The 23929-nt window shown below is 43.5% G+C and overlaps 1 protein-coding gene across 9 annotated transcripts in view; it reads right to left on the bottom strand.

Moving 5' to 3' along the window:
* The window catches only part of CELF4 (CUGBP Elav-like family member 4), a 1028038-nt gene that overhangs the window by 72913 nt on the left and 931196 nt on the right, over positions 1-23929 (bottom strand). For 5 of the 9 annotated variants that reach the window (XR_009630571.2, XM_060761189.2, XM_060761193.2 and 2 more), the window contains exons 8-10: positions 20936-21085; positions 9206-9271; positions 4567-4647 (exon numbers count right to left, since the gene is read on the bottom strand). Coding sequence is in view for 8 of the 9 variants with exons in the window: in XM_060761189.2 (XP_060617172.1) it covers positions 4567-4647; positions 9206-9271; positions 20936-21085 (297 nt within the window). In the remaining variant the exon portion in view is untranslated. The remainder of the gene's footprint in view (positions 1-4566; positions 4648-9205; positions 9272-20935; positions 21086-23929) is intronic. The other 4 variants (XM_060761190.2, XM_060761194.2, XM_060761192.2 and 1 more) reach the window with 1 other exon arrangement.

Here is a 23929-nt window from a genome sequence, read left to right as displayed (position 1 = left end):
GTTCAATTCCACCATTAGGGGAGTTCAGAAAGTTCTTTGATTGTAGGTGAACTATAAAGCCCAGCAACTACAACTCCCAAATGACAAAATAAAAAAAATGAGTGAAGGGCATACATTGGGTTGTTAGGTCTATGCTGTCCAAATTTGGTGTCAATTTGCCCAGTGGTTTTTGAGTTCTGTTAATCCCACAAACGAACATTACATTTTTATTTATATAGATTATTATTATTAGAATGAGTGCAATTTGATATCTCTTGAACTCCATGACTCAGGGCCATCAGATTCTGGGAGTTGCAGTTTTACAGATTTTTAGCCTTCTCTGCCAAAGCAAACCAGTATCTTAACAAACTACAACTCTTAAGATTCGATCACATGGAGCCACAACAGCTGAAGTGGTATGAAACTGCATTCCTTGTACAGTAGAGATGTAATGTATATGAAAGGAGATCTGCATTCTAAAAGCATCATGGAACAGCTTGGCTGTAGGGTAATTCTGGCCACTGGGTTGTTGTAGGTTTTTCTGGGCTATATGGCCATGTTCTAGAGGCATTTTCTCCTGATGTTTCGCCTACATCTATGGCAAGCATCCTCAGAGGTAGTGAAGTCTGTTGGAACTAGGAAAAAAGGGTTTATATATCTGTGGAATGACCAGGGTGGGACAAAGAACTCTTGTCTGCTGGAGCTAGGTGTGAATGTTTCAACTGACCACCTTGATTAGCATTTGATGGCTTGGCAGTGCCTGGGGGAATCCTTTGTTGAGGTGATTAGATGTGCCTGATTGTTTACTCTCTGTTGTTTTGCTGTTCTAATTTTAGAGTTTTTTTTAATATTGGTAGCCAGATTTTGTTCATTTTCATGGTTTCCTCCTTTCTGTTGAAATTTTCCACATGTTTGTGTATTTCAATGGCTTCCCTGTGTAGTCTGACATGGTGGTTGTGAGAGTGGTCCAGCAGTTCTGTGTTTTCAAATAATAAGCTGTGTCCAGGTTGGTTCATCAGGTGCTCTGCTAGCACATCTAATCACCTCTCAACAAAAGATTCCCCCAGGCACTTTCAGGCCATCAAATGCTAATCATAGAATCATAGAATCAAAGAGTTGGAAGAAACCTCATGGGCCATCCAGTCCAACCCCATTCTGCCAAGAAGCAGGGATATTGCATTCAAATCACCCCTGACAGATGGCCATCCAGCCTCTGCTTAAAAGCTTCCAAAGAAGGAGCCTCCACCACACTCCGGGGCAGAGAGTTCCACTGCTGAACGGCTTTCACAGTCAGGAAGTTCTTCCTAATGTTCAGGTGGTGGTCAGTTGAAACATTCACACCTAGCTCCAGCAGACAAGAGTCCTTTGTCCCACCCTGGTCATTCCACAGATATATAAACCCTTTTTTCCTAGTTCCAACAGACCTCACTACCTCTGAGAATGCTTGCCATAGATGCAGGTGAAACATCAGGAGAAAATGCCTCTAGAACATGGCCATATAGCCCGGAAAAACTTACAACAACCCAGTGATTCCGGCCATGAAAGCCTGCGACAATACAATTCTGGCCACTTTTGCAATTCATTTAATCCAGGATTTCCCATTGACCTTTGCCTACTAACTCTACTCCTCAAGGCCTTCTTTGAGGAGCCAGTCTGCGGCGCCAGCAAAGCATGGGTTAAGCCATTCCTTCCTCTCTTGCAGGGAGGGAAAGGAATAGGGATGCACTCTGTAGAAGAGAAGGATGTTTAATGTTCTGGCTTTCTTCATCAGGGCATAATTATAGTGTCATAACACAGCAAATTACAACTTTGCCTTTCCCGTTGGAGAGAGGAGTTCACCAAGGTGCTCCCCCCCTTTTTATTGGCCATCACTCATCCCCTCGGCTGGCAGGGGTAGTTCCGCCGAGTCAGGATTCTGACAGATGCCCATTTAAAGCTCATTAAAATTCCCGGGCCTTGGTGTGATTGAAGGCACTTTCTTCCTCCACATTTTCTGTTTTGGATTAATAGGAAACGAAGCCCCTGATGAAGACTTGGGGAGAGCGGTTTCTCTGCTGCGGGGCTCAAAGGAGCGCCCGATTCATAGAATCATAGAATCAAAGAGTTGGAAGAGACCTCATGGGCCATCCAGTCCAACCCCATTCTGCCAAGAAGCAGGAATATTGCATTCAAATCACCCCTGACAGATGGCCATTCAGCCCCTGTTTAAAAGCTTCCAAAGAAGGAGCCTCCACCACACTCCGAGGCAGAGAGTTCCACTGCTGAACGGCTCTCACAGTCAGGAAGTTCTTCCTCATGTTCAGATGGAATCTCCTTTCTTGTAGTTTGAAGCCATTGCTCCATTGCGTCCTAGTCTCCAGGGAAGAAGAAAACAAGCTTGATCCCTCCTCCCTGTGGCTTCCTCTCACATATTTATACATGGCTATCATATCCCCTCTCTGCCTTCTCTTCTTCAGGCTAAACATGCCCAGCTCCTTAAGCCGCTCCTCATAGGGCTTCCTCCCATTGCTTCCACTTCCTAGGTGAAGATTGTGGCACGGTTTATTCCAACATGGTGCAATAGAGCCATACCCAACTTTAATTCAATGCTGTAGAATTAATGCAGTTTGACAACACTTTAACTGCACAATAATAATAATAATAATAATAATAATCATCATCATCATCATCATCATCATCTTTGTATTGTCGAAGGCTTTCATGGCCGGGATCACTGGGTTGTTGTAGGTTTTTTGCGCTATATGGGAAGACAACAAACTCCCACAAAATTATGTCCCAGTCCACTTTAATAGCCAGCAGCAGGAACACACAGAGAAGTTCTGCCCAGCTTGCATTCATGGCACAAGGATGATGTTTCCAACCTTCTCCCCCCAGAGAGTGAGGCTGTGATCTTGCTTTGGATTGTCACCAGTTTACTTGCTGGTGGGAGTGGGTTGGAAACATTTCCTGCTTGTGCTCGGATTGCTAGATGAAAATACCTCCTTCATGTGATCGGACTGCTAGTTGTTAAGTGGATTAACTGAAAGACTGCATCTCTGTTTGAAAAACTGCATCTCTATGTACAAACTGAGCACTGAGGTCTGTGGAGAAGGCCCTGCTTTCAGTCCCACCCCCATGGCAGGCTCGGTTGGTGGGAATGAGAGAGGGGCCTTCTCTGTGTTTGCTCCCCACCTCTAGAACTCCCTCCCTAAAGAACCAAAAATGGCCCCATATCTCCTCTCCTTTAAAAATATTTTAAAAATTTATTTATGCACCCTAGTTTATGGTAAGGAGGAGGATTAGTATATCTTTATATACAATATACCTTGCATTGATAACGGACAGCTACCTCAGCCTGCTGGATGTTGTATACCACCAGGGGTGGCTCATCCATTACGCAAAGTAAGTGGTTGCAGTACACTTTTTTTGGCAGGGGCACAGAGGCGCCTCTGTAAATGCCCCTCGACCACCACTTGAGGAGCGCCCCCTCGGCTCACAACAGCCCTAGCAGTGCGGGGGGAGCCTCATCAACCTATTACGCAAAGTAAGCATTTGCAGTATAGTTGATTGTGCCCAGGGGCAATCTTGAGGCGCTCTTGGGGGAAAATAGACCTTGACATATGCGAGTTATAGTTACTGGGATGTATAGTTCACCTACAATCAAAAAGCATTCTGAACTCACCAATGATGGAACTGAAGCAAATATGGCACAAAGTACTCCCACGACGAACAGAAAATATATATCAATAATTGGTTGGGGGGGGGGGCGCAAAAATACTGTTTGCTTACCATTGAAAATTACCTAGGGCCGCCTCTGTATACCACATCCAGCATTTGTGGCATTTTGTATGATTCATGTGTTATGTTATGTTTATTTAAGTTTACTTCTCGGCTAATTTGTGACTAGTTTTAAAAGTTATGTTGAGACTGCTTTATTTATTAGTTTTGATTTGATTTGATTTGTTGTTTGTCTTGTTTAGACATGTAATGTTTGCCATTTTTGTTATTTATTGGAAACTGCCCTGAGTTCCCTTGGGGAGAGAGGGTGGGTTATAAATAAAGTGTTGTTGTTGTTGTTGTTGTTGTTGTTGTTATATTAGTGAGGGTGGGGTCTGGTTAGGAAATGTTACTTATATGTAACTAAATAGCTGATGCAGGACTATTGTTTCCAAATCTAGTCCAGGTTGAGCTTCTCCTATCCAGAAATTTGAAATCAGAAATACTCCAAAACTCGACATTTTTTGCCACCAGCTGTCGACCCCTTCTTTGGGGAAAGGGGGCTAGTTACACATTCAGCTGAAGAAATTTGAAACACTGTGTATCCTAAGCCTTATGGCCAAGGGATACTCAACCTGTTGTGTACTTCTGAGCACTTGATTTTTGTTTTTAATCCATTTGCAGTTTGGGCAGTTGTGTAGACTCGGGGGATCCATCCAGCTTCTGCATTTGGAATGTGAACAGAATCTATGTTGCCTTTTGCCTCAGGGAAGAAAATCTCTAAAGCCAGCACTATACAGGTGGTATTTATGTGTATAGATTTTAAAATTAGCTGTAACCTAATATATAGACAAATCAAGCTGTTTCTAGTGCAGTATCCCATAGACTCACCTTCTCTCTGTTGCTGTGGGATCATGGGAGGCGGCTGTGGGAAGGCTTGGCTTATCTGGCCATAGGCAGCAGGGTAAGCAGCTAGAGGGGAAAGAGGAGGAGAAAAAAGAAGGAGAGATTTCAGGATCATCATAAAGACAGCAAATTGCCCAAATAATAATCCCAAGAGAGAGTGATTTTTCATTAGGGCAGGAGAAATGCATTGACACATGAACATGGAAAAACATGAGGTCTAGAAAGAGGTTCCCACATCCACAACTTGGAGATTAAGTAGCTCTTGGTGCTCTTGGGAAACAGGCCTGCATTCCCAGACTGTATTCCCAACTTAGTGATGAGACCATTAAATCTTGAATATGTAGATGGTGATGAAGGCCAGAAGGCCAATTAGACAATAGATCAAAGTCAGAAATATTTGAGATCTGTTAGTAGACAATGGGAAATTTGCACTAGAGATTGGTGTTTCCTGTGTCAGTGAGTGCACCAAACTTGCAAATAACGTAACCTTGGATAGCATCTCTAAAGTTCAGACTAAAACCCAGAATGGTTTCCAAGTTCTCCATGGACAGATAAAAGTATTTAATCCTAGAAGTTTAATGACAATTGACAGTTCATCCCTTCTCTGCAAGAATTGTTCCTGGTTACCAAACGCAACCAGGAACAATTCTTTGAGTTTGAACAGACTGTGAGTTAACTTCTGACAATGAGGTTATGGGGCAATCATGTGCTCAGAGGCACATCACCATGACTACTGAGTGTAGAGAATCTCCTATCACCAATCTATAACACTGGACTTTTGGCCTATTAGCAGGCATAAAGGTTTCCATAAAAATAGAACTAAAATATCAGTCATGTAATTTGCTTATTCCTGCCATGTATCCATGTGTGCAAACTTTAGGACCATTTTTAAAATGCATCATAAAAAGGAAGAAAGGGAAAAAATAACAAAGCCAGCGGACCTGATGGGATCCCTGCTGAAATCTTTAAAGAGGGAGGACCTCAGCTGACACAACTTGTCTACACAATCCAAGAGAGACAACTGTGAGGAACCATGGAAAGGCCCTAACAGATGTCATAAAGCTGATATCATATTGGTTAACCCCAAGTAGATTTACATTGAATGGGGAGCCAGCACTTAAATAAATCCAGCTAATTCAATTGTTCTATTCTGGTTGTGAATGCCAGTAGGATTTAGGTCATAACTGAGTTGACAACTCACATTTACACATTGTATAATCCAGAGTTTAAGGCTGTGGGTGTGCTGGACCATGTCCAGAGGTCTAGAAACCAAGCCCTGTTGATTATTGTGAATGTTTAACCAGAAGAAGACAAAGGTGAGAGATGATATGGTGTGGCCAGCTTTAATTATCTGAAAGACCATCATGTGCAAAGTGGAGCAGGCTTGTTTTCTGCTGCTCTGGATAGCAGGATATGCATCTGTTGAGCCAAATTATAAGAAAACAGATCCTGAACCTTCTTAATGGGAAAATGGACAATGGAACAGACCAACTCAGGTGGTGGGTTGTCCTTTGTTGGAGATTTGCAAATAGTAGTTGGATGGTTACCTGTTACTCCTAACCAGAAATATTCTCAAAGATTGAAACTTAGAAACTTCTAATAACTCTTTTTTCTAATATTTCATGGACAAACAAATGTGACCAAAGTGTGCCCAAGATAGAAACAACTACTAATGAGGAAGAACAGACAAACTAGGGACCTCATCAGATGCAGACAGAGGAGCATCTTCTCCCTGCTTCTCTCCACTGTTGAATGGAGTCCCACAGAGCCCATCACAGGACGCTTGGCAACGTCTGGTGGGACTCCATGGGGCTCCACCCCAGCAGCGGAGAGAAGCACAGTCCAGAATGCCCCCAGAGGAGTCAGGTGTTTACCTGACTCCTAATTGAAGAACACAAGCAGGTAGAGTAGAAAGACAGCTCTGAAGGGGTAAACAAGGTGGGAAGACAGAGTTGGAAGAGACCTCATGGGCCATCCAACCCCCTGCCAAGAAGCAAGAATATTGCATTCAAATCACCCCTGACAGATGGCCATCCAGCCTCTGTTTAAAAGCTTCCAAAGAAGGAGCCTCCACCACACTCCGGGGCAGAGAGTTCCACTGCTGAACAGCTCTCACAGTCAGGAAGTTCTTCCTCATGTTCAGATGGAATCTCCTCTCTTGTAGTTACATTTTAAGTGGAACTCCGTCCTTGTATATATAAAAGCTTTGACTAGCAGAAGGAAGGGTTAACCTTTCTGTAATGTTTCCTTCACTGTCTGTGCCCCTGTTCAGAAGATTTCACCTCACTTTGTGTCCCCGTGATAATTAGTTTTTTAAAAATTGGGCTTATTATGGAAACAAGGATTAGTGATAAAGGTTCAGTGGGGACTCCTTTTCCCCATGATAATAACTCTTTCATGGGTGAATTTCCTTTCCAAGGGGCAGATCTCTCTTGCCTCCTCTTGTCTCAGCCTTGTTGTCAGAGGCCTGTAACTTGAGGACAAGCTTCTCCCCTCTCTTTTCCTCTTCCTCCTTCAGTTGAGTGCAAACTGCTATTCCACTTTGAATTCAGTTTGCAGCAACTGAAGTAAAACAAAGGCAAAAGGGGAAAGCAGGAGATGGAGAGAAAACCTGAGATAGGCTAAAAGCAGCTGATAAAGTGGACAGCAGGTGATTAACTAGGGCTGTCCCTCCCAAATCGGGATAGTTGATGGGCTTGTTAAATGCTATAAACCGCTATCTTGTTCTGAAGTGAAATTCTTTGCCAAGTTAACTCAAAGTCCCTCTGCACAGAATGGGTATTTCCATTTATCCATTGACACACTGCCAACCAAGCCCAACAGTATGCTGTTTTACAGCAATGACCTAGCTTCACAGACGTAATGTTCTCAAAAGGAAACCTGTAGTCTCAGAGATACGTTACCGATGAAACCCATTCCATTCTATCTCCACACTATAAGGAGGGAGAATGGCCATTTGGCATCATTTTTGTTTTTAAAAAAATTAAGTTTGAGCAACATACCCAATGGATGTGCAGGAACCCACAGAGTGCATATGATACAAAAGTTGAATGAAAAGTAATGCCTCGTAACTCTTCAACAGATGGCAGTACTGGTATGTGGCAGGTACTGGCTTGTTCAGTAGACTCTCCTCTACAATTCCATTGTGGCAGGCAGCCCTAGCACTGGGATTGTGGCACAGCTGGCTGAGTGTCAGCTGCATTAAGATCACTCTGACCAAAAGGTCATGAGTTCAAAGCCAGCCCGGGTTGGAGTGGGTTTCCAACCAATTGTGTGTAGCCTGTTGTTGACATTTGCAACCCGAAAGACAGTTGCATCTGTCAAGTAGGAAAATAAGGTACCACCTTAAAGTGTGGGGAGGCTAAATTAACTGCTTTATGGGGCCATAAAGAAGACTCCAGCAAAGCATTCCAGCGGGGAAGCATGTGGGGAATGCGGAAGTGCTTCATCAGCGTCGCAGATGGATGATGAAAGTGACAGCTCCCCTGGTGGCCAGAAAAAGTTAAATAGCCTCTGTGTATGTCTGTATATGTTTGTATGTCAAAAATTGGCATTGAATGTTTGCCATATATGTGTACACTGTAATCCACCCTGAGTCCCCTGCGGGGTGAGAAAGGCGGAATATAAAAGCTGCAAATAAATAAATAAATAAATAAATAGCATTGAATGGTTGTATTGTTAAAGTGCGAAGCATGGAATCCTGCGCAGATGGTCAGTCAATGCAACTTAAGCAGCATGCAGTCATTGAATTCTTGACAGCAGAATGTGTCACCCCAAAGGAGAGTCATCAGAGAATGCAAGCTGTTGGTGATTGTGTTCATGTGAATACTGTGCATCGTTGGGTGAGTAAGTTTTAAGGTGTTGAGGTGACACCTTCTGCTGTGAAGAATTCAATGACTGCACATTGCTAAGTTGCATTGACCTACTGTCTGTGCAGGGTTCCATACTTTGCATTTTAACAACACAACTGTTCAATGCTAAGGCTCCCCACCAAAATGGAACTGTAGAGGAGAGTCTACTGAACAAGCCAGTACCTGCCACATACAAGCACTGCCATCTGTTGAGGAGTTCCGAAGGTGGAGGCATTACTTTTCATTCAACCCTCGCAGTAAATGAATGGGAAACTGGGGAGTAGAAAATTATTTTGGAAACTTTTTCTATGCCTTTGTCTGATCTTTATATGGTTTCATCATTTTTGTCTATTATATTACATGGACTCAATCGTTTTCTACATGGATTGTATTGGCCAAAATTCTAGACCTGAGCCAATGAATCAATAGATAAGAATAGTAATTGGAGATAGCCCAACATTATTCGTCTTCTTGACTGCAGAAAAACAGTGAATCTACATTCAGTTTTTTACAGGAATGTAAAAGAACGATCAAAGGTGCTGAATGTTGAGTTCCCAAGGTTCAGCACCTTGAACAGCTAAAAGAAAACCCAGAGTGGATTCACCATCAGTGGCTTGCTTCCACTGCTCAGGGTAACTCCCAATGACACATACTGTAATTCAGAATCCTGAAATGCAACATTTATGCAAAGAATGACAATTGTGAAGAGTGCTGACATGTTATTGACCACTACAGAGGTGAAAGTTTTACTGGGGGAAAGTGTTAATACTAACGACCTGCATACTGCTGCACTCCGGCGTAGGCTTGCTGCAAGGGATCAGCTGCAGTGGGACTCTGTGCTGTGAAGACACAAGTGAGAAAGAGGAGAGGGTTCAAGGCAAGTGGAAAAGATGAGGTTACCTGAGGGTGCAAAAGACATATTTCATTATGATTTAGACACATCTCTACATACAATCCCAACGCTCTCTTGCCAAGGAAAACACTGGTGGTGATGATTTTCTTTTTGTGGCAGGAGCAACTTGAGAAACTGCAAGTCACTCCTGATGTGAAAGAATTAGCAGTCTGCAAGGACGTTGCCCAGGGGACACCCAGATGTTTTGGATGTTTTACCATCCTTATGGGAGACTTCTCTCATGTCCCCGCATGGGGAGCTTGAGCTGACAGAGGGAGCTCGTCCACACTCTCCCTGGATCCACGCTCTTGTCGCATCCCAAATAGATTACTGCAACGCGCTCTACGTGGGGTTGCCTTTGAAGACTGTTCGGAAACTTCAATTAGTCCAACTGGCGGCGGCTAGATTACTCACCGGAGCATCATACAGGGAACATACCACCCCTCTGTTATGTCAGCTCCACTGGCTGCTGATCCAGTTCCGAGCACAATTCAAAGTGCTGGTTTTGACCTACAAAACCCTTTACGGCTCCAGCCCAGCGTGCCTGTCCGAACGTATCTCCTTCTATGTCCCACCTCGGAGTTTAAGATCTACTGGGGAGGCCCTGCTCTCGGCCCCACCTTTATCACAAGCGAGACTGGTGGGGATGAGGGACAGAGCCTTCTCGGTGGTGGCTCCTCGTCTGTGGAATGCACTCCCGGGGGAGATTAGGTCATCAACATCCCTCCTTGCTTTCAGAAGGAAGCTAAAAACCTGGATGTGGGACCAGGCCTTTGGGTAAGCTGGCAGATGGACAAAGACAACCAATGACGACCAGAGTAGGAAAGGATAATGACGATGCTAGATGGATTACGGACTATGAATTGGCGAACACTGACCACAAGATGATTTTATTGCTGCTAGTATACTGTTTGATTGTTTTAATTAGTTATAACTGTTGACATTATATGGTAAATTTGTGTATTGTATATTGTCTATTGTACCGTACTTTGTGAATTGTTAGGCATCGAATTGTGCCTTTTGTAAGCCACCCTGAGTCCCACCTAGGGGGTTGAGAAGGGCGGGGTAGAAGCACTCCAAATAAATAAATAAATAAATCTTCAGTCCTGCCAGCAGAAGGTTATAACCCATTGTGTCACTGGGGGCTCCTGGTGATGATGATGATGATGATGATGATGATGATGAAGTGAATTGGAAGGGACCCCAAGGGCCAGCTAGTCCAACCCCCTGCCAGTGCAGAAAATCTACAAAGCATGTTTGCTTATGATGAACTGTGCATTTTCAATATGTTAGTGAAAGGTATGGGAACTAACTTCCTTCTCACTAAGCACCAGAAGGCCTCCTCCTGTCCTTTGTTGTTGCTGTTATTTGTCATCATGCCAACTTCAACTTATGGTGATCCTATGGATGTCGTTATCAGTGTCAAGCCAGCTTTGATTGATAGGAACCATATGAATAAGAGTCAAGTCCTCCTGTCACTCAAAGCCCTGCTCAGGTCTTATAAAGTCAGGGTAGCTGTGATTTCTTTGGATGAGTGTATGAGTCTATGCATATGGTATGTGCTCTTCCTTTTTTCCTACTGCCTTCTATCTTACGAAGCATAATTGTCTTTGTATTGTCAAAGGCTTTCATGACCGGAATCACTGGGTTGTTGTAGGTTTTTTCGGGCTATATGGCCATGTTCTAGAGCAGTGGTTCTCAACCTGGGGTCCCCAGATGCTTTTGGCCTCCAACTCCCAGAAATCCTGGTAAACTGGCTGGGATTTCTGGAAGTTGGAGGCCAAAAACATCTGGGGACCACATGTTGAGAACCACTGTTCTAGAGGCATTCTCTCCTGACCTCACAACATCTGAGGATGCTTGCCATAGATGCAGGCAAAACATCAGGAGAGAATGCCTCTAGAACATGGCCATATAGCCCGAAAAAACCTACAACCCATAATTGTCTTTTGTAGTGAGACAGTTATATATCTCTATTCTTCAGGATCTTCTCTAGTTCTTTCACAGCTGCCCTTCCATGACCTAGTCTCCTATGGATGAGAGACCTCTATGTTATTTGCTTATCAGCTGACCCAATCAGGTCTTGCAAACTCAGAGCAGCATTGAGTGAATCAATCCACCCGTCAGAAGGTTCCCTTTCTTCCCCTGTCCTCCATCCCTTATCCAAAGACTAGGAATGTTCCACATTTTGGATTTTGGAATACTTGCATATATTGTCAAAGGCTTTCATGGCTGGAATCACTGGGTTGTTGTAGGTTTTTCGGGCTATGGCCATGTTCTAGAGGCATTCTCTCCTGATCTCACAACATCTGAAGATGCTTGCCATAGATGCAGGCAAAATGTCAGGAGAGAATGCCTCTAGAACATGGCCATATAGCCCGAAAAAACCTACAACCACTCACAATTGTCTTTTGTAGTGAGACAGTTCTAGATCTTTATTCTTCAGGATCTTCTCTAGTTCTTTCACAGCTGCTCTTCCATGACCTAGTCTTCATATGGATGAGAGACCTCTACGTTATTTGCTTATCAGCTGACCCAATCAGGTCTTGCAAACTCAGAACAGCATTGAGTGAATCAATCCACCGGTCAGAAGGTCTCCCTTCTCCTCTCCTCCATCCCTTATCCAAAGTGCTTGGGACTAGGAGTGTTCCACATTTTGGATTTTGGAATACTTGCATATATGTAATGAGATATCTTAGGGATGGGATTGAAGTCTAAACATGAAATTCATTTGTGTTTTATAGACATCTTATAGACATAACCAGAAGGTAATTTAATATGTAATATTTCTAAATAGTTTGGGGCATGAAACTATCAGAAAACAAAGATGCCTCTATCTTAGCCAGTCATGTGGATTACGTTGGATTTCGGAATACTGGCTAAGGGATACTCAGCCTTGATTATTGTCTTTTTCACTAAGTCTTGTGATATGACAGCCTCAATTTGGTCATCAATGCTTCTAAGGAGAATACATTGTCGAACGCTTTCATGGCGGGAATCACTGGGTTGTTGTAGGTTTTTTCAGGCTATATGGCCATGGTCTAGAGGCATTCTCTCCTGACGTTTCGCCTGCATCTATGGAAAGCATCCTCAGAGGTAATGAGGTCTGTTGGAACTAGGAAAAGGGTTTATATATCTGAGGAATGACCAGGGTGAGACAAAGGACTCTTGTCCGCTGGAGCTAGGTGTGAATGTTTCAACTGACCACCTTCATTAGCATTTAGCGGCTTGGAAGTGCCTGGGGGAATCTTTCTTTGAGAGGTGATAACTGATTAGATGTCCTTGTTTGTTTCCTCTCTGTTGTTTTCCTGTTGTAATTTTAGAGTTTTTAATACTGGTAGCCAGATTTTGTTCATTTTCATGGTTTCCTCCTTTCTGTCGGAATTGTCCACATGCTTGTGGATTTCAATGGCGTCTCTGTGTAGTCTGACATGGTGGTTGTTGGAGTGGTCCAGCATTTCTGTGTTCTCAAATAATATGCTGTGTCCAGGCTGGTTTATCAGATGCTCTGCTATGGCTGACTTCTCTGGTTGAAGGAGTCTGCAGTGCCTTTCATGTTCCTTGATTCGTGTTTGGTCCATGCTGCTGCGTTTGGTAGTCCCTATGTAGACTTGTCCACAGCTGCATGGTACACGGTAGACTCCTGCAGAAGTGAGAGGATCCCTCTTGTCCTTTGCTGAACGTAGCATTTGTTGGATTTTCTTGGTGAGTCTGTAGATAGTTTGTATGTTGTGTTTCCTCATTAACTTCCCTATGTGGTCAGTCTCTCTTCTAAGGAGAGTTGGGTTGGATTTGCTCTATGATCCATTATTTGTCTTCATAGTAGTCATGGTATCCACAGAACTCTTCTCCAGCATCCCAACCACACAATTTTTGAGAATTCCCTCTCAAGAGTTATGTTTACTCCATTGAAACAAAGACAAGCTATGAAGTTTCCAAATATGAAGAGTGGCCATAACGTGGAGGATGGAGCGAGCTTATTTCCCCGTGCTCCAAAAGGTGAGACATAACCCAAGAGGGACACATCTGGACACATTCCTCTGGAATGTGTCCAGAGGAGAGCGACTAAAATCATCAAGGGTCTGGAGAACAAGCCCTATGAGGAGCGGCTTAAGGAGCTGGGCATGTTTAGCCTGAAGAAGAGAAGGCTGAGAGGGGATATGATAGCCATGTATAAATATGTGAGAGGAAGCCACAGGGAGGAGGGAGCAAGCTTGTTTTCTGCTTCCCTGGAGACTAGGACAAGGAACAACGGCTTCAAACTACAAGAGAGGAGATTCCATCTGAACATTAGGAAGAACTTCCTGACTGTGAGAGCCATTCAGCAGTGGAACTCTCTGCCCCGGAGTGTGGTGGAGGCTCCTTCTCTGGAAGCTTTTAAGCAGAGGCTGGATGGCCATCTGTCAGGGGTGATTTGAATGCAATATTCCTGCTTATTGGCAGAATGGGGTTGGACTGGATGGCCCATGAGGTCTCTTCCAACTCTTTGGTTCTATGATTCTATGATTCTAGGTCCTAATAGCTAGGAAGGAAATGTCATGGTATGATGCATTTGAAGAGTTTGCTTCAAAAGGCAATGGATTCTCTTTCACCACAGATTTCACAAACTGGTATGGAGATACTGACAAGCTTAGAATAGGTCCAGGGAAAAGTGACCAAAATGTTAAAATGTCTGAAAACCATGCAGCTCTATGAGAAGCAGCTTAGGGAGTTGGGTATATTTTGCCTAGAGAAGGGAAGGTTAAGAGGAGACATCAGAGCCATGTTTAGATATTCATCACATCTCAGTCTTTTGCATGAATTGGATCCAAACAGATACATATATAGTAACTGTGATCCTGCCCAAATAAATGAAAGACACAGCTGAGCTGATCCAGCAGATGCTGAAAGTAACTTCTCTTGTCAGTCGGTGGCAAAAGCCTCCTCCCTGGGCACTTTTCCAAGGGCCACCTCTCTCCTAATTTCTTCATTTCCATATCCCAGGAGGGGAAAGTGTCTCTTCTCCGATGCAGTCACCTCTCTTTCGCAAGGCAATCCCGACCAAGACAACACGACGTAACGGCGGCGGCAGTTCACCTTCCATAAACCCGGAGACATAAAACAAGCCAATGACCTCCTCAACAACCATAAATATAAATTTAACAAAGGCAGCATTTATTCATTAGGCAGGAGTCAAGAAACGACTCCCAAGTCCTTCAAAAGAAAGTGGATGGCTTAATGTCACTTTCCTCAAGCCTCTGCCCATCGGCACAAAAAGAAAAAAAGGGGGGAAAGAAGAGAAGAGGAAAAGCCCAAAGTCAGCAGGACAATGAGGGCTTTGTCTGAAAATGAACCTTGGCAAACCCAGCTGGGATGATAGAGTTATCAAGTGACATCAAGGGTGTTGTGCATGACTTAAAGGGACAGGCGGCGAGATTGCTGGGGACCAGCTGCCTCACAGAGCGGCTTTCCATTAGAAGTGCCACTATCATTATAGAGTTTGCATTGATCAGTGGTGAAAAAAACAAAGTCCCTGAGGCCTGAAGGAGATGTTTTAAAAGGCATGGGTCCATTGCTGAAAGAATAAGACTTGAATTTTCTCTCTCTTTCCCTCTATCCTTCTCTTTCCTTCTGTATTCTCTCCTTCCTTCCTTCCTTCCTTCCTTCCTTCCTTCCTTCCTTCCTGCCTTCCCTTCCTTTCCTTTCCTTCCCTTCCCTTCCTTCCTTCCCTTCCTTCCCTTCCTTCCCTTCCTTCCCTTCCTTCCTTCCCTTCCTTCCCTTCCTTCCTTCCCTTCCTTCCCTTCCTTCCCTTCCTTCCCTTCCCTTCCTTCCCTTCCTTCCCTTCCTTCCCTTCCCTTCCTTCCCTTCCTTCCCTTCCTTCCCTTCCTTCCCTTCCTTCCCTTCCCTTCCCTTCCCTTCCCTTCCCTTCCCTTCCCTTCCCTTCCCTTCCCTTCCCTTCCTTCCCTTCCCTTCCCTTCCCTTCCCTTCCCTTCCCTTCCCTTCCCTTCCCTTCCCTTCCCTTCCCTTCCCTTCCCTTCCCTTCCCTTCCCTTCCCTTCCCTTCCCTTCCCTTCCCTTCCCTTCCCTTCCCTTCCCTTCCCTTCCCTTCCTTCCTTCCTTCCTTCCTTCCTTCCTTCCTTCCTTCCTTCCTTCGGACTTCAATCACCAAGCATGCAAAATTGAACTGACACCCTCAATAAACAGAGTTTCTCTCTGCCTAATTAGCACATCTCATTCCTTCTGGAGGAATTCCTTACACAGATGGGATTGCAGAATATAGCCCAAAGGTTCATTATCAAATGATCGGGTGTGTGGTGTGCACACTGCCATTTCTCCAGAAAGGGCATGGATGAAGGCTTAGGGAAAACCCTGGCTCCCTGCTTATTTTGTGGAGATAAAACTGACCATTCACACTTAATTCATAGTGATACTAGGTTGTGGTAGGTTTTTTCGGGCTATATGGCCATGGTCTAGAGGCATTCTATACCATGGCCATATAGCCCGAAAAAACCTACAACAACCTAGTGATTCCGGCCATGAAAGCCTTCGACAATACATAGTGATACTGTTCAGTACAGTGGGTCCATGGTATCTGCTGTAGTTTGGTTCAGGATCTCTGGTGGATACCAGATGTGCATTGTGCATGTGCATTTGGTGATATGCTTAGTGGCTCAGTGTCAAAATTCACTACACAGGTCACGTAACTCTTACATACATCTCAGCCACAAATTCATTCTGATTCTATGGACAAGGTCTTGTTTTGTGGAGTAATAATTCCTAAAATTTTACAGGTAGTATTATGTTCTGGATTCTCTTCCTCCAGGAATTGCCATTTAGCTGCTAGACCCCCTCTCTTCCATGACCATTTAATGGTTGTTAGAGATCAAGGGGAGAATAGGAGGAACATCTGATTATTATTTTCTTTAATTGATCTTTATTGAATTTTCCATAAAATATACAAGCATAATAAATTCATCATAGAAGATGAGATAGCAGGGATAGAGAAAAAGAAAAGAGAGGGGAAAAAAAGAAAAAAAAAGAAAAAATTAGAAAAAATAGAAAAAAATAGAATAATCTTGACCTCCTGGTATCTTTCGAAAATCTTCTGTATAATCTTATTTTAATATTTCCTCATTTTCTGTACTTTTTTGTTTCCTTCTTTCCCTATTCTTATTGCATTGCAGTCTTTTTTTCACTCTTTCAAATCACAATTTCTTTTTTCTTAAATATTCAGTGACTTCTCTCCAATCCAATTTTTTTCTTCTTATTTCTTTATTTTTCAATATTAGGAAGGTGAGCCTATCTAAATTTCTTTTTATTATCCAGTCATCCTCTTTAGGTATTTCTTCTTGCCTCCATTTTCTGGCATAACACATTCTTGCACCACTTAGGGCTAAAAATAAGATTTTATCTTTGTCTTTTTCCAAATTCTTGTTGTCCATTCCTAACAAAATTGGTTCTGGCTTCAGTGGTATTTGAATTTTTAACATGTGTTGAATTTCCTTTTGTATTTTCGACCAATAATCTTTTGCTTTATCACAGGTCCACCACATGAGGAACATCTGATTATTATGTCCCCAAAGTCAGACAGAAAAGGTATTATATCATTCACTAATATCCATTGGGGTCCTATGTAAAAGGGAAGTGATGTGTGCATAAGACATCAAGAGGCTACCAGGCATCAAAAATAATAGATCTCTATGTTGTGAAATAGGGAAGTCATTGTGGTTGTAACATCAAAGACTGAGATCTTTCCCAGAAACTGTGTAGCATACATTGTCACCTGAGGAGATATACACACTGTTTGTGTTATCCGACCCTTGTATGGCAATGGTACACAACTGGAAGCATGACCACATCTGCAGGCCAAGTTCCATGTCTACAACTTTGAAGTGGATATGGAGGTTCTGCCTTAGAAAAATGCATCATGCTAGAGGGAAAATTAAGCATATCTAAATTGGTGTAGTGGATTTGGAATTAGTGTGCCAGTAGTTGGGGATATTTTGCCATTTCTTCTGCCCTTGTGTCAGAAGAAGATAGAAGTTCATCAGGACTTGTCTTGTATTTTTGGATACCAGGGTTTGATCCCCTGCTCAGTCATGGAAACCTACTCTTAGCCATAGAAGTCACTCTGATAGGTTGACCTCAAGGTTACCATAATTTGGAATCACCTTGAAGGCACGCAACAACAGATCAATACTTGGATGGGAATACCAAGGTATTGTAGGCTAGTGATACTCAACATTGGTTTTTTTTAGCTGTTTTGGACTTCAAATCCCAGAAACTCTGGCTAAGTTGTCTGGTACTTCTGGGAAATGAAGTGCAAACATCAAGAGAACCAAAGTTTGAGAACCATTTTCATAGACGATATCTTAGAAAAAGGCAACAGCAAATGGCATCTTTGGAAGTCTGTCTTGTCTCCAAAACTTCTATGGAATGCACGGGGTCATCACAAGTTGACAGGCAACTTGGAGGCACATAGAGGCACACACACATGTGATAGGAACAGGAATCTGGGCACTTTCTTCCAAGTTCTTGACACTCTCACCCCATCTGCTCTGGCCATATGCAAGTGTGATCAGTAGCAGCAGGGATGGCAGTTGGAGCTGAAAAGCCGTCTCTGCAAGGTCAGGATCGAAATAAATAAATAAGCGAGCAAGTGGGAGGGCTCGCTTCACCTTCTGCTTAAATCCAATTTAAATCACTCTCCCCAAGCCTAATCTATATCCATAATTATATCATTTGGTACAACAAGCCTGCGAGAGGTCCTATGAAATTTATGTAGATTAAAATTCATGGGTGCCATACTACGGATTCCGTATTATGAAGATTGATTAGGACAGCTGATGCAGTGATTAAAGAAGTGTGCGTTTACTGTTGTAATTAATTAGGCATTCAGACACAACAATAACTGCAATAACGGGAAGAAAGCGCTGAGCTGGCAGAAAATGGCAGCCCGGTCCTTGGCTTCTTTCAGGTCTCTCTCATTTGATTTCATAAAGGGAATGGCCAAAACCCCATATTATGTTTGCGTGGTGCAAATCTACACTCGCATACCTACACCGTGATTGCATCACACAATCTTTCAGCTGAATGCCAACACAGTGCACCAAGTGTGCATATCTTTTAGTATGTCTGCTTATTATGTTGTTGTGCATTGCTATGTGGGAGACACAGAGATGTATTTTTGCAATCCCAGTGAATCCCATGGTGCACTGAAGGCCCTGACATTTACTAATTTGTGCAAAATGCCAACAGCTATGGAATTCTGCTAATGTCCACAATGACCATAAATCAAGAAATTTCTTAGATCTACAGAGACACTCGCTGGAACACCTCAGCAAGCGAGAGTCCAAAAGTGGCAGGTTCAAACCCAGCACCTCAAACCGTGGGTGATACCAGATGAGAGACTCCCTCCTGGGCACACAGAAGACTGGGCGACTTGGAAGGCACTGAACAGACTGCACTCTGGCACCATGAGATGCAGAGCCAACCTTCAGAAATGGGGAGTGTGGAGAAGAGCAAACCACTGACCACCTGCTGCAATGCAACCTGAGCCCTGCCACATGCACAATGGAGGACCTTCTTGCGGCAACACCAGAGGAACTCCAAGTGGCCAGCTACTGGTCAAAGGACATTTAATCAACTACCAAGTCTGCAAAATTTGTGTTTTTTTTATCTTTGTTTGTTTTGTTCTATTAGAAATGTAATACAATGGTATGGTTGCTGATGACACCATAAATAAAATAAATAAATAACAATGACCATAATAGCCTGGCTGGAAAATTATAACTGCCTGCATTAAACGAACATGTGCGATTCTAATAAATCCCAGCCAGTGATCTGTGGGAAGATCCAAAGGTGCAGGAACTGGTCCATCCTCTTTCACTTTTAGGACAGGAAGAGCTTTCAAATTTATAGTAAAGGGCTCAGAATTGTTTCCTAAAGTCAGCTCCTGATTGCTAAGAAGCTTGGCATCTTGCAAAATACCAATGTAGCACAATGGATGCAGGCAAATATTGCACGATGACCACACCATGGTACACACTGAACATTGTATAACATGTATTGTGATTATGTGCATAGCTTTGTGGTTTGCACACTTCTGTTGCCATCAGCAGGCATTGAGATTGGCACATTGTCTTTCTCTTAGATGATCCCTCCTAGTTCGGGGATGATTGTCTTCCAGATGTGACGTCTTCGCGGTGGGTCTGCAGGGGGCTGTGAAACCCTATTCGTGATCCGCATGTTCTCCTGCAGTGTGGACATCGGCTTCCAGATGGAAGGCAATCCCAGTCAGGGTTGGCTTGACATGCCTTCCTCTTGACAGGGCAGCTTGTTCTCTGCTGCCCTGGAGACTAGGACGCAATGGAGCCATGGCTTCAAACTACAAGAAAGGAGATTCCATCTGAACTTCCTGAGAGTGAGAGCTGTTCAGCAGTGGACCAGCAGTGCCCCAGAGTGTGGTGGAGGCTCCTTCTTTGGAGGCTTTTAAGCAGAAGCTGGATGGCCACCTGTCAGAGGTGCTTTGGATGCGATTTTCCTGCTTCTTGGCAGAATGGGGTTGGACTGGATGGCCCATGAGGTCTCTTCCAACTCTGTGAGTCTATGATTCAATTACCTGTTTCTCTCCCTCACCCTCCATTCATGCCTTTTCAAATTTTGCAGCACTTCTGGTCACAGCTGACCTCCAGCTAGAGCGCTCAAGGGCTAGGGCTTCCCAGTTCTTGGTGTCTATGCCACAGTTTTTAAGGTTGGCTTTAAGCCCATCTGTCACATTGTATACATTTAGGTTACTATCTAAATTCCAGCCAGAGAAAGCTGAAGGCTGACATCCTACATCAAATAGAATGTAACTTTACATTCATGGCTTAATTATTTATTATTATTATTTATTTAAAGCTTTTATAACCCGGTCTTCTTGACCTCCGAAGAGGGACTCAGGTCTGTTCACAACAAAAGATTAATAAACAATAGTATAAAACATCATACCTCATGATACACTAATACATAAAATACATTAAAATACAAACATATAATTACATAAGGTCAAGTCGTCAGAATGAAATCACAGTTCATCACCATCCATCCGTGTGGTCAAGAGTTATTGACTCATTCATCAAATGCTAAATTCCAAAGCCAAGTTTTCACCAGCTTTCTAAAAGTCAGGAGAGAAGGGGCAGTTCTAATCTCCAGTGGAAGAGAGTCCCAGAGCTGAGGGGCCACCACCGAGAAGGCCCTGTCCCTCGTCCCCACCAGACGCGATTGCGAAGGTGGTGGGACCGAAAGCAGGGCCCTTCCAGAAGATCTTAACAACCTTGACGGTTCATAGGGGAGAATCCATTCGGACAATTGTGCAATACTACCTTGCTCGTAAATTATGCAACTAAATGTCCAACCGAACATGAAATGCATGATTGCATTGTATACATTGCATGCATAATAACATTGCATATGCAAGACAATCTTATATGGAATGCTATGTAAATGTCTGCCACTTCTGTAAATGAACTTATGCCCAAATGCATCCTTAAAAAATGCCACCTAGTTTCCAACTAAATGTTTCTACCAGGAGTGGAGAACTTCACCTGTTCAGATGTCAATGAGCCACAACTCCACCGACTTGGTCTTACCTGGGTAAGGATGGATGCCGTTGGCAAAGACAGCTTCTGCGGCAGGTTGCCCATTAGCCTGTGGCGGTAGGCCAGTGAAACCGTTCACCCCAATGGGAGAGGGGATGCTAGGCACGGCTGGTGCGGTGATGCCTGGAGGCGTGCTGCCACCTAGAGGAGGGGAGGGGGAAAGACAAAGGAATACTCAAAGTTGGACCACTTGGTGAGTTGCATTGCCAGGTGAGTTTCTTGGCCCTGCCAAGCTGGGTGGGCCTATTTCATGTCAACCTGACATTTCTGAGGATTGCTTACACTCTGGTATTGAATGTTTTTGCCTGTTCCTAAGGTACATGTGAATTTCAAAATAGATGCAAAATAGGTTGTTAACTGGAGCTTTTAGAGGTTCTGCTGGACCACTCCAACAACCACCATGTCAGACTACAAAGAGAAGCCATTGAAATCCACAAGCATGTGGACAATTTCAACAGAAAGGAGGAAACCATGAAAATGAACAAAATCTGGTTATCAGTATTAAAAAAACTCTAAAATTAGAACAGCACAACAACAGAGAGGAAACAAACAAGGACATCTAATCACCTCTCAACAAAAGATTGCTCCAGGCACTGCCAAGCACTCAAATGTTAATCAAGGTGATCAGTTGAAACAGTCACACCTAGCTCCAACAGACAAGAGTCCTTTGTCCCACTCTGGTCATTCCACAGAAATATAAACCCTTTTCCCTAATTCCAACAGACCTCACTACCTCTGAGGATGCTTGCCATAGATGCAGGCGAACCGTCAGGAGAGAATGCCTCTAGACCATGGCCATATAGCCCGAAAAAACCTACAACAACCCAGTGATTCTGGCTATGAAAGCCATTGACATTATTATTATTGTTTGCATTTGCCTGCATGGCAGAAGGGGTTTCGGTTAGATGGTCCTCAAGGTCCCTTCAGAAGATTCTGTACCTTTTGTACTTTTCATGGCTATGTAGTAGAAGAAATGTCAGCAGGTGCTGTTTGCCACTTTTTTGTGACAAACAACACCTGCTTGAATTCTACACTGCCATGAAAAGTACAAGAGTCCTCTCGGGTCTGTAGTCTGGCAACTTTATATATTGAGTGGCCATTTCAAAATAGGAAGTGTGAAGAATGAAGGTTACTACAGGCCTCAGACATGACCCTCTCTAACACTCTCCAAACATTGCAAAATTGCCAATTGCATCCATCTCCCTCAATGTTAGGCTCTTGTTGGGCATTTTGGAACCTGGGTCTCCAAAGCTGAAAGGGATATGAGGCATTAGAGTCAGAAATGCTAGTTCTGACTATCAGAATCTCACACATCTGTGTGGGATTCTGCTTGGCACAGAATCATAGTTGGAAGAGACCTCCTTCTTTGGAAGCTTTTAAACAGAGGCTGGATGGCCATCTGTCAGGGGTGATTTGAATGCAATATTCCTGCTTCTCCGCAGGGGGTTGGACTGGATGGCCTATGAGGTCTCTTCCAACTCTTTGATTCTATGATTCTATGATTCGTGGGCCATCCAGTCCAACCCTCTGCCAAGAAGCAGGAAAATCGCATTCAAAGCATCTGTGCACTAGATGTCACATTCAAGGAAGGAAGACACAAAGAAATGTCACCTCCATAGATTTTCTTGGTTTCTACCTTGGTTTCCATGGACATCACATTGCATGTACTAATTGCATGTACTCACAAGAGTACATGCAACACATAAAAATGTATGTGGGCCCCAATTTGAATGTGCCTTTCTAAATGGGGATAGCAAGCAAGTCTGGGAGTTGAATGGATGTATCTAGGGCTGGCTTGAAAGAGAGGGGATGAGCCCAATTCCTAACCATCAACCAGCTTAGATCAGACGTGCAGAAGAGTTTTGACAGCCTGTGTTTGGAAAGAGAGATGCCAATTCAGCTTTCTTTGGAAGCTTTTAAACAGAGGCTGGATGGCCATCTGTCAGGGGTGATTTGAATGCAATATTCCTGCTTCTTGGCAGAATGGGGTTGGACTGGATGGCCCATGAGGTCTCTTCCAACTCTTTGATTCTATGACTCTATGATTCGTGGGCCATCCAGTCCAACCCTCTGCCAAGAAGCAGGAAAATCACATTCAAAGCATCTGTGAACTGGATGTCACATTCAAGGAAGGAAGACACAAAGAAATGTCACATCCATAGATTTTCTTGGTTTCTACCTCGGTTTCCATGGACATCACAAGAGTACATGCAACACATAAAAATGTATGTGGGCCCCAATTTGAATGTGCCTTTCTAAATGAGGATAGCAAGCAAGTCTGGGAGTTGAATGGATGTATCTAGGGCTGGCTTGAAAGAGAGGGGACGAGCCCAATTCCTAACCATAAACCAACTTAGATCAGACGTGCAGAAGAGTTTTGACAGCCTATGTTTGAAAAGAGAGATGCCAATTCAGCTTTCTTTGGAAGCTTTTAAACAGAGGCTGGATGGCCATCTGTCAGGGGTGATTTGAATGCAATATTCCTGCTTCTTGGCAGAATGGGGTTGGACTGGATGGCCCAGGAGGTCTCTTCCAACTCTTTGATTCTATGATTCTACGATTCCATGAAATGGGGCATCTTTTTCTGAATTGTAAAGGAGCTGTCCATGGTGCTGAACACTACTTCCAAAATAGATTCAGCAGTTTGGTCAGCCCCTTCCAAGAGTTCACTGTCCCAGAGTCACCAGCTATTGTTATTGAAACACTTTACTTTACCTGTTAGTACAATTAAACCCTACTTTGTCCCTCGGATCCCCTGTGCAGATACATTACATTGCTCTCTCATCCAGTGTTTTTGAACTTTTAATCTCTGCAACCGGCCCTGCCCACTGTGATCAACTTTCTGTCTTCAAATATTGTGATTTTTTATTGTTCTGATGTGTTTATTTATACAGTTTCTTGTACTTTATCTTATTTTCTTATATTTTATTGTTGTATTTTTATGTTGTACTAGCCGTCCATTGCCACGCATTGCTTTTGCCAAGT

This window comes from Anolis sagrei, chromosome 2 (genome assembly GCF_037176765.1).
Source record: "Anolis sagrei isolate rAnoSag1 chromosome 2, rAnoSag1.mat, whole genome shotgun sequence".
Classification (NCBI taxonomy): domain Eukaryota; kingdom Metazoa; phylum Chordata; class Lepidosauria; order Squamata; family Dactyloidae; genus Anolis; species Anolis sagrei.
The sequence above is the reverse complement of the archived record's forward strand: the minus strand, read 5'-3'. Positions and strand labels throughout refer to the sequence as shown.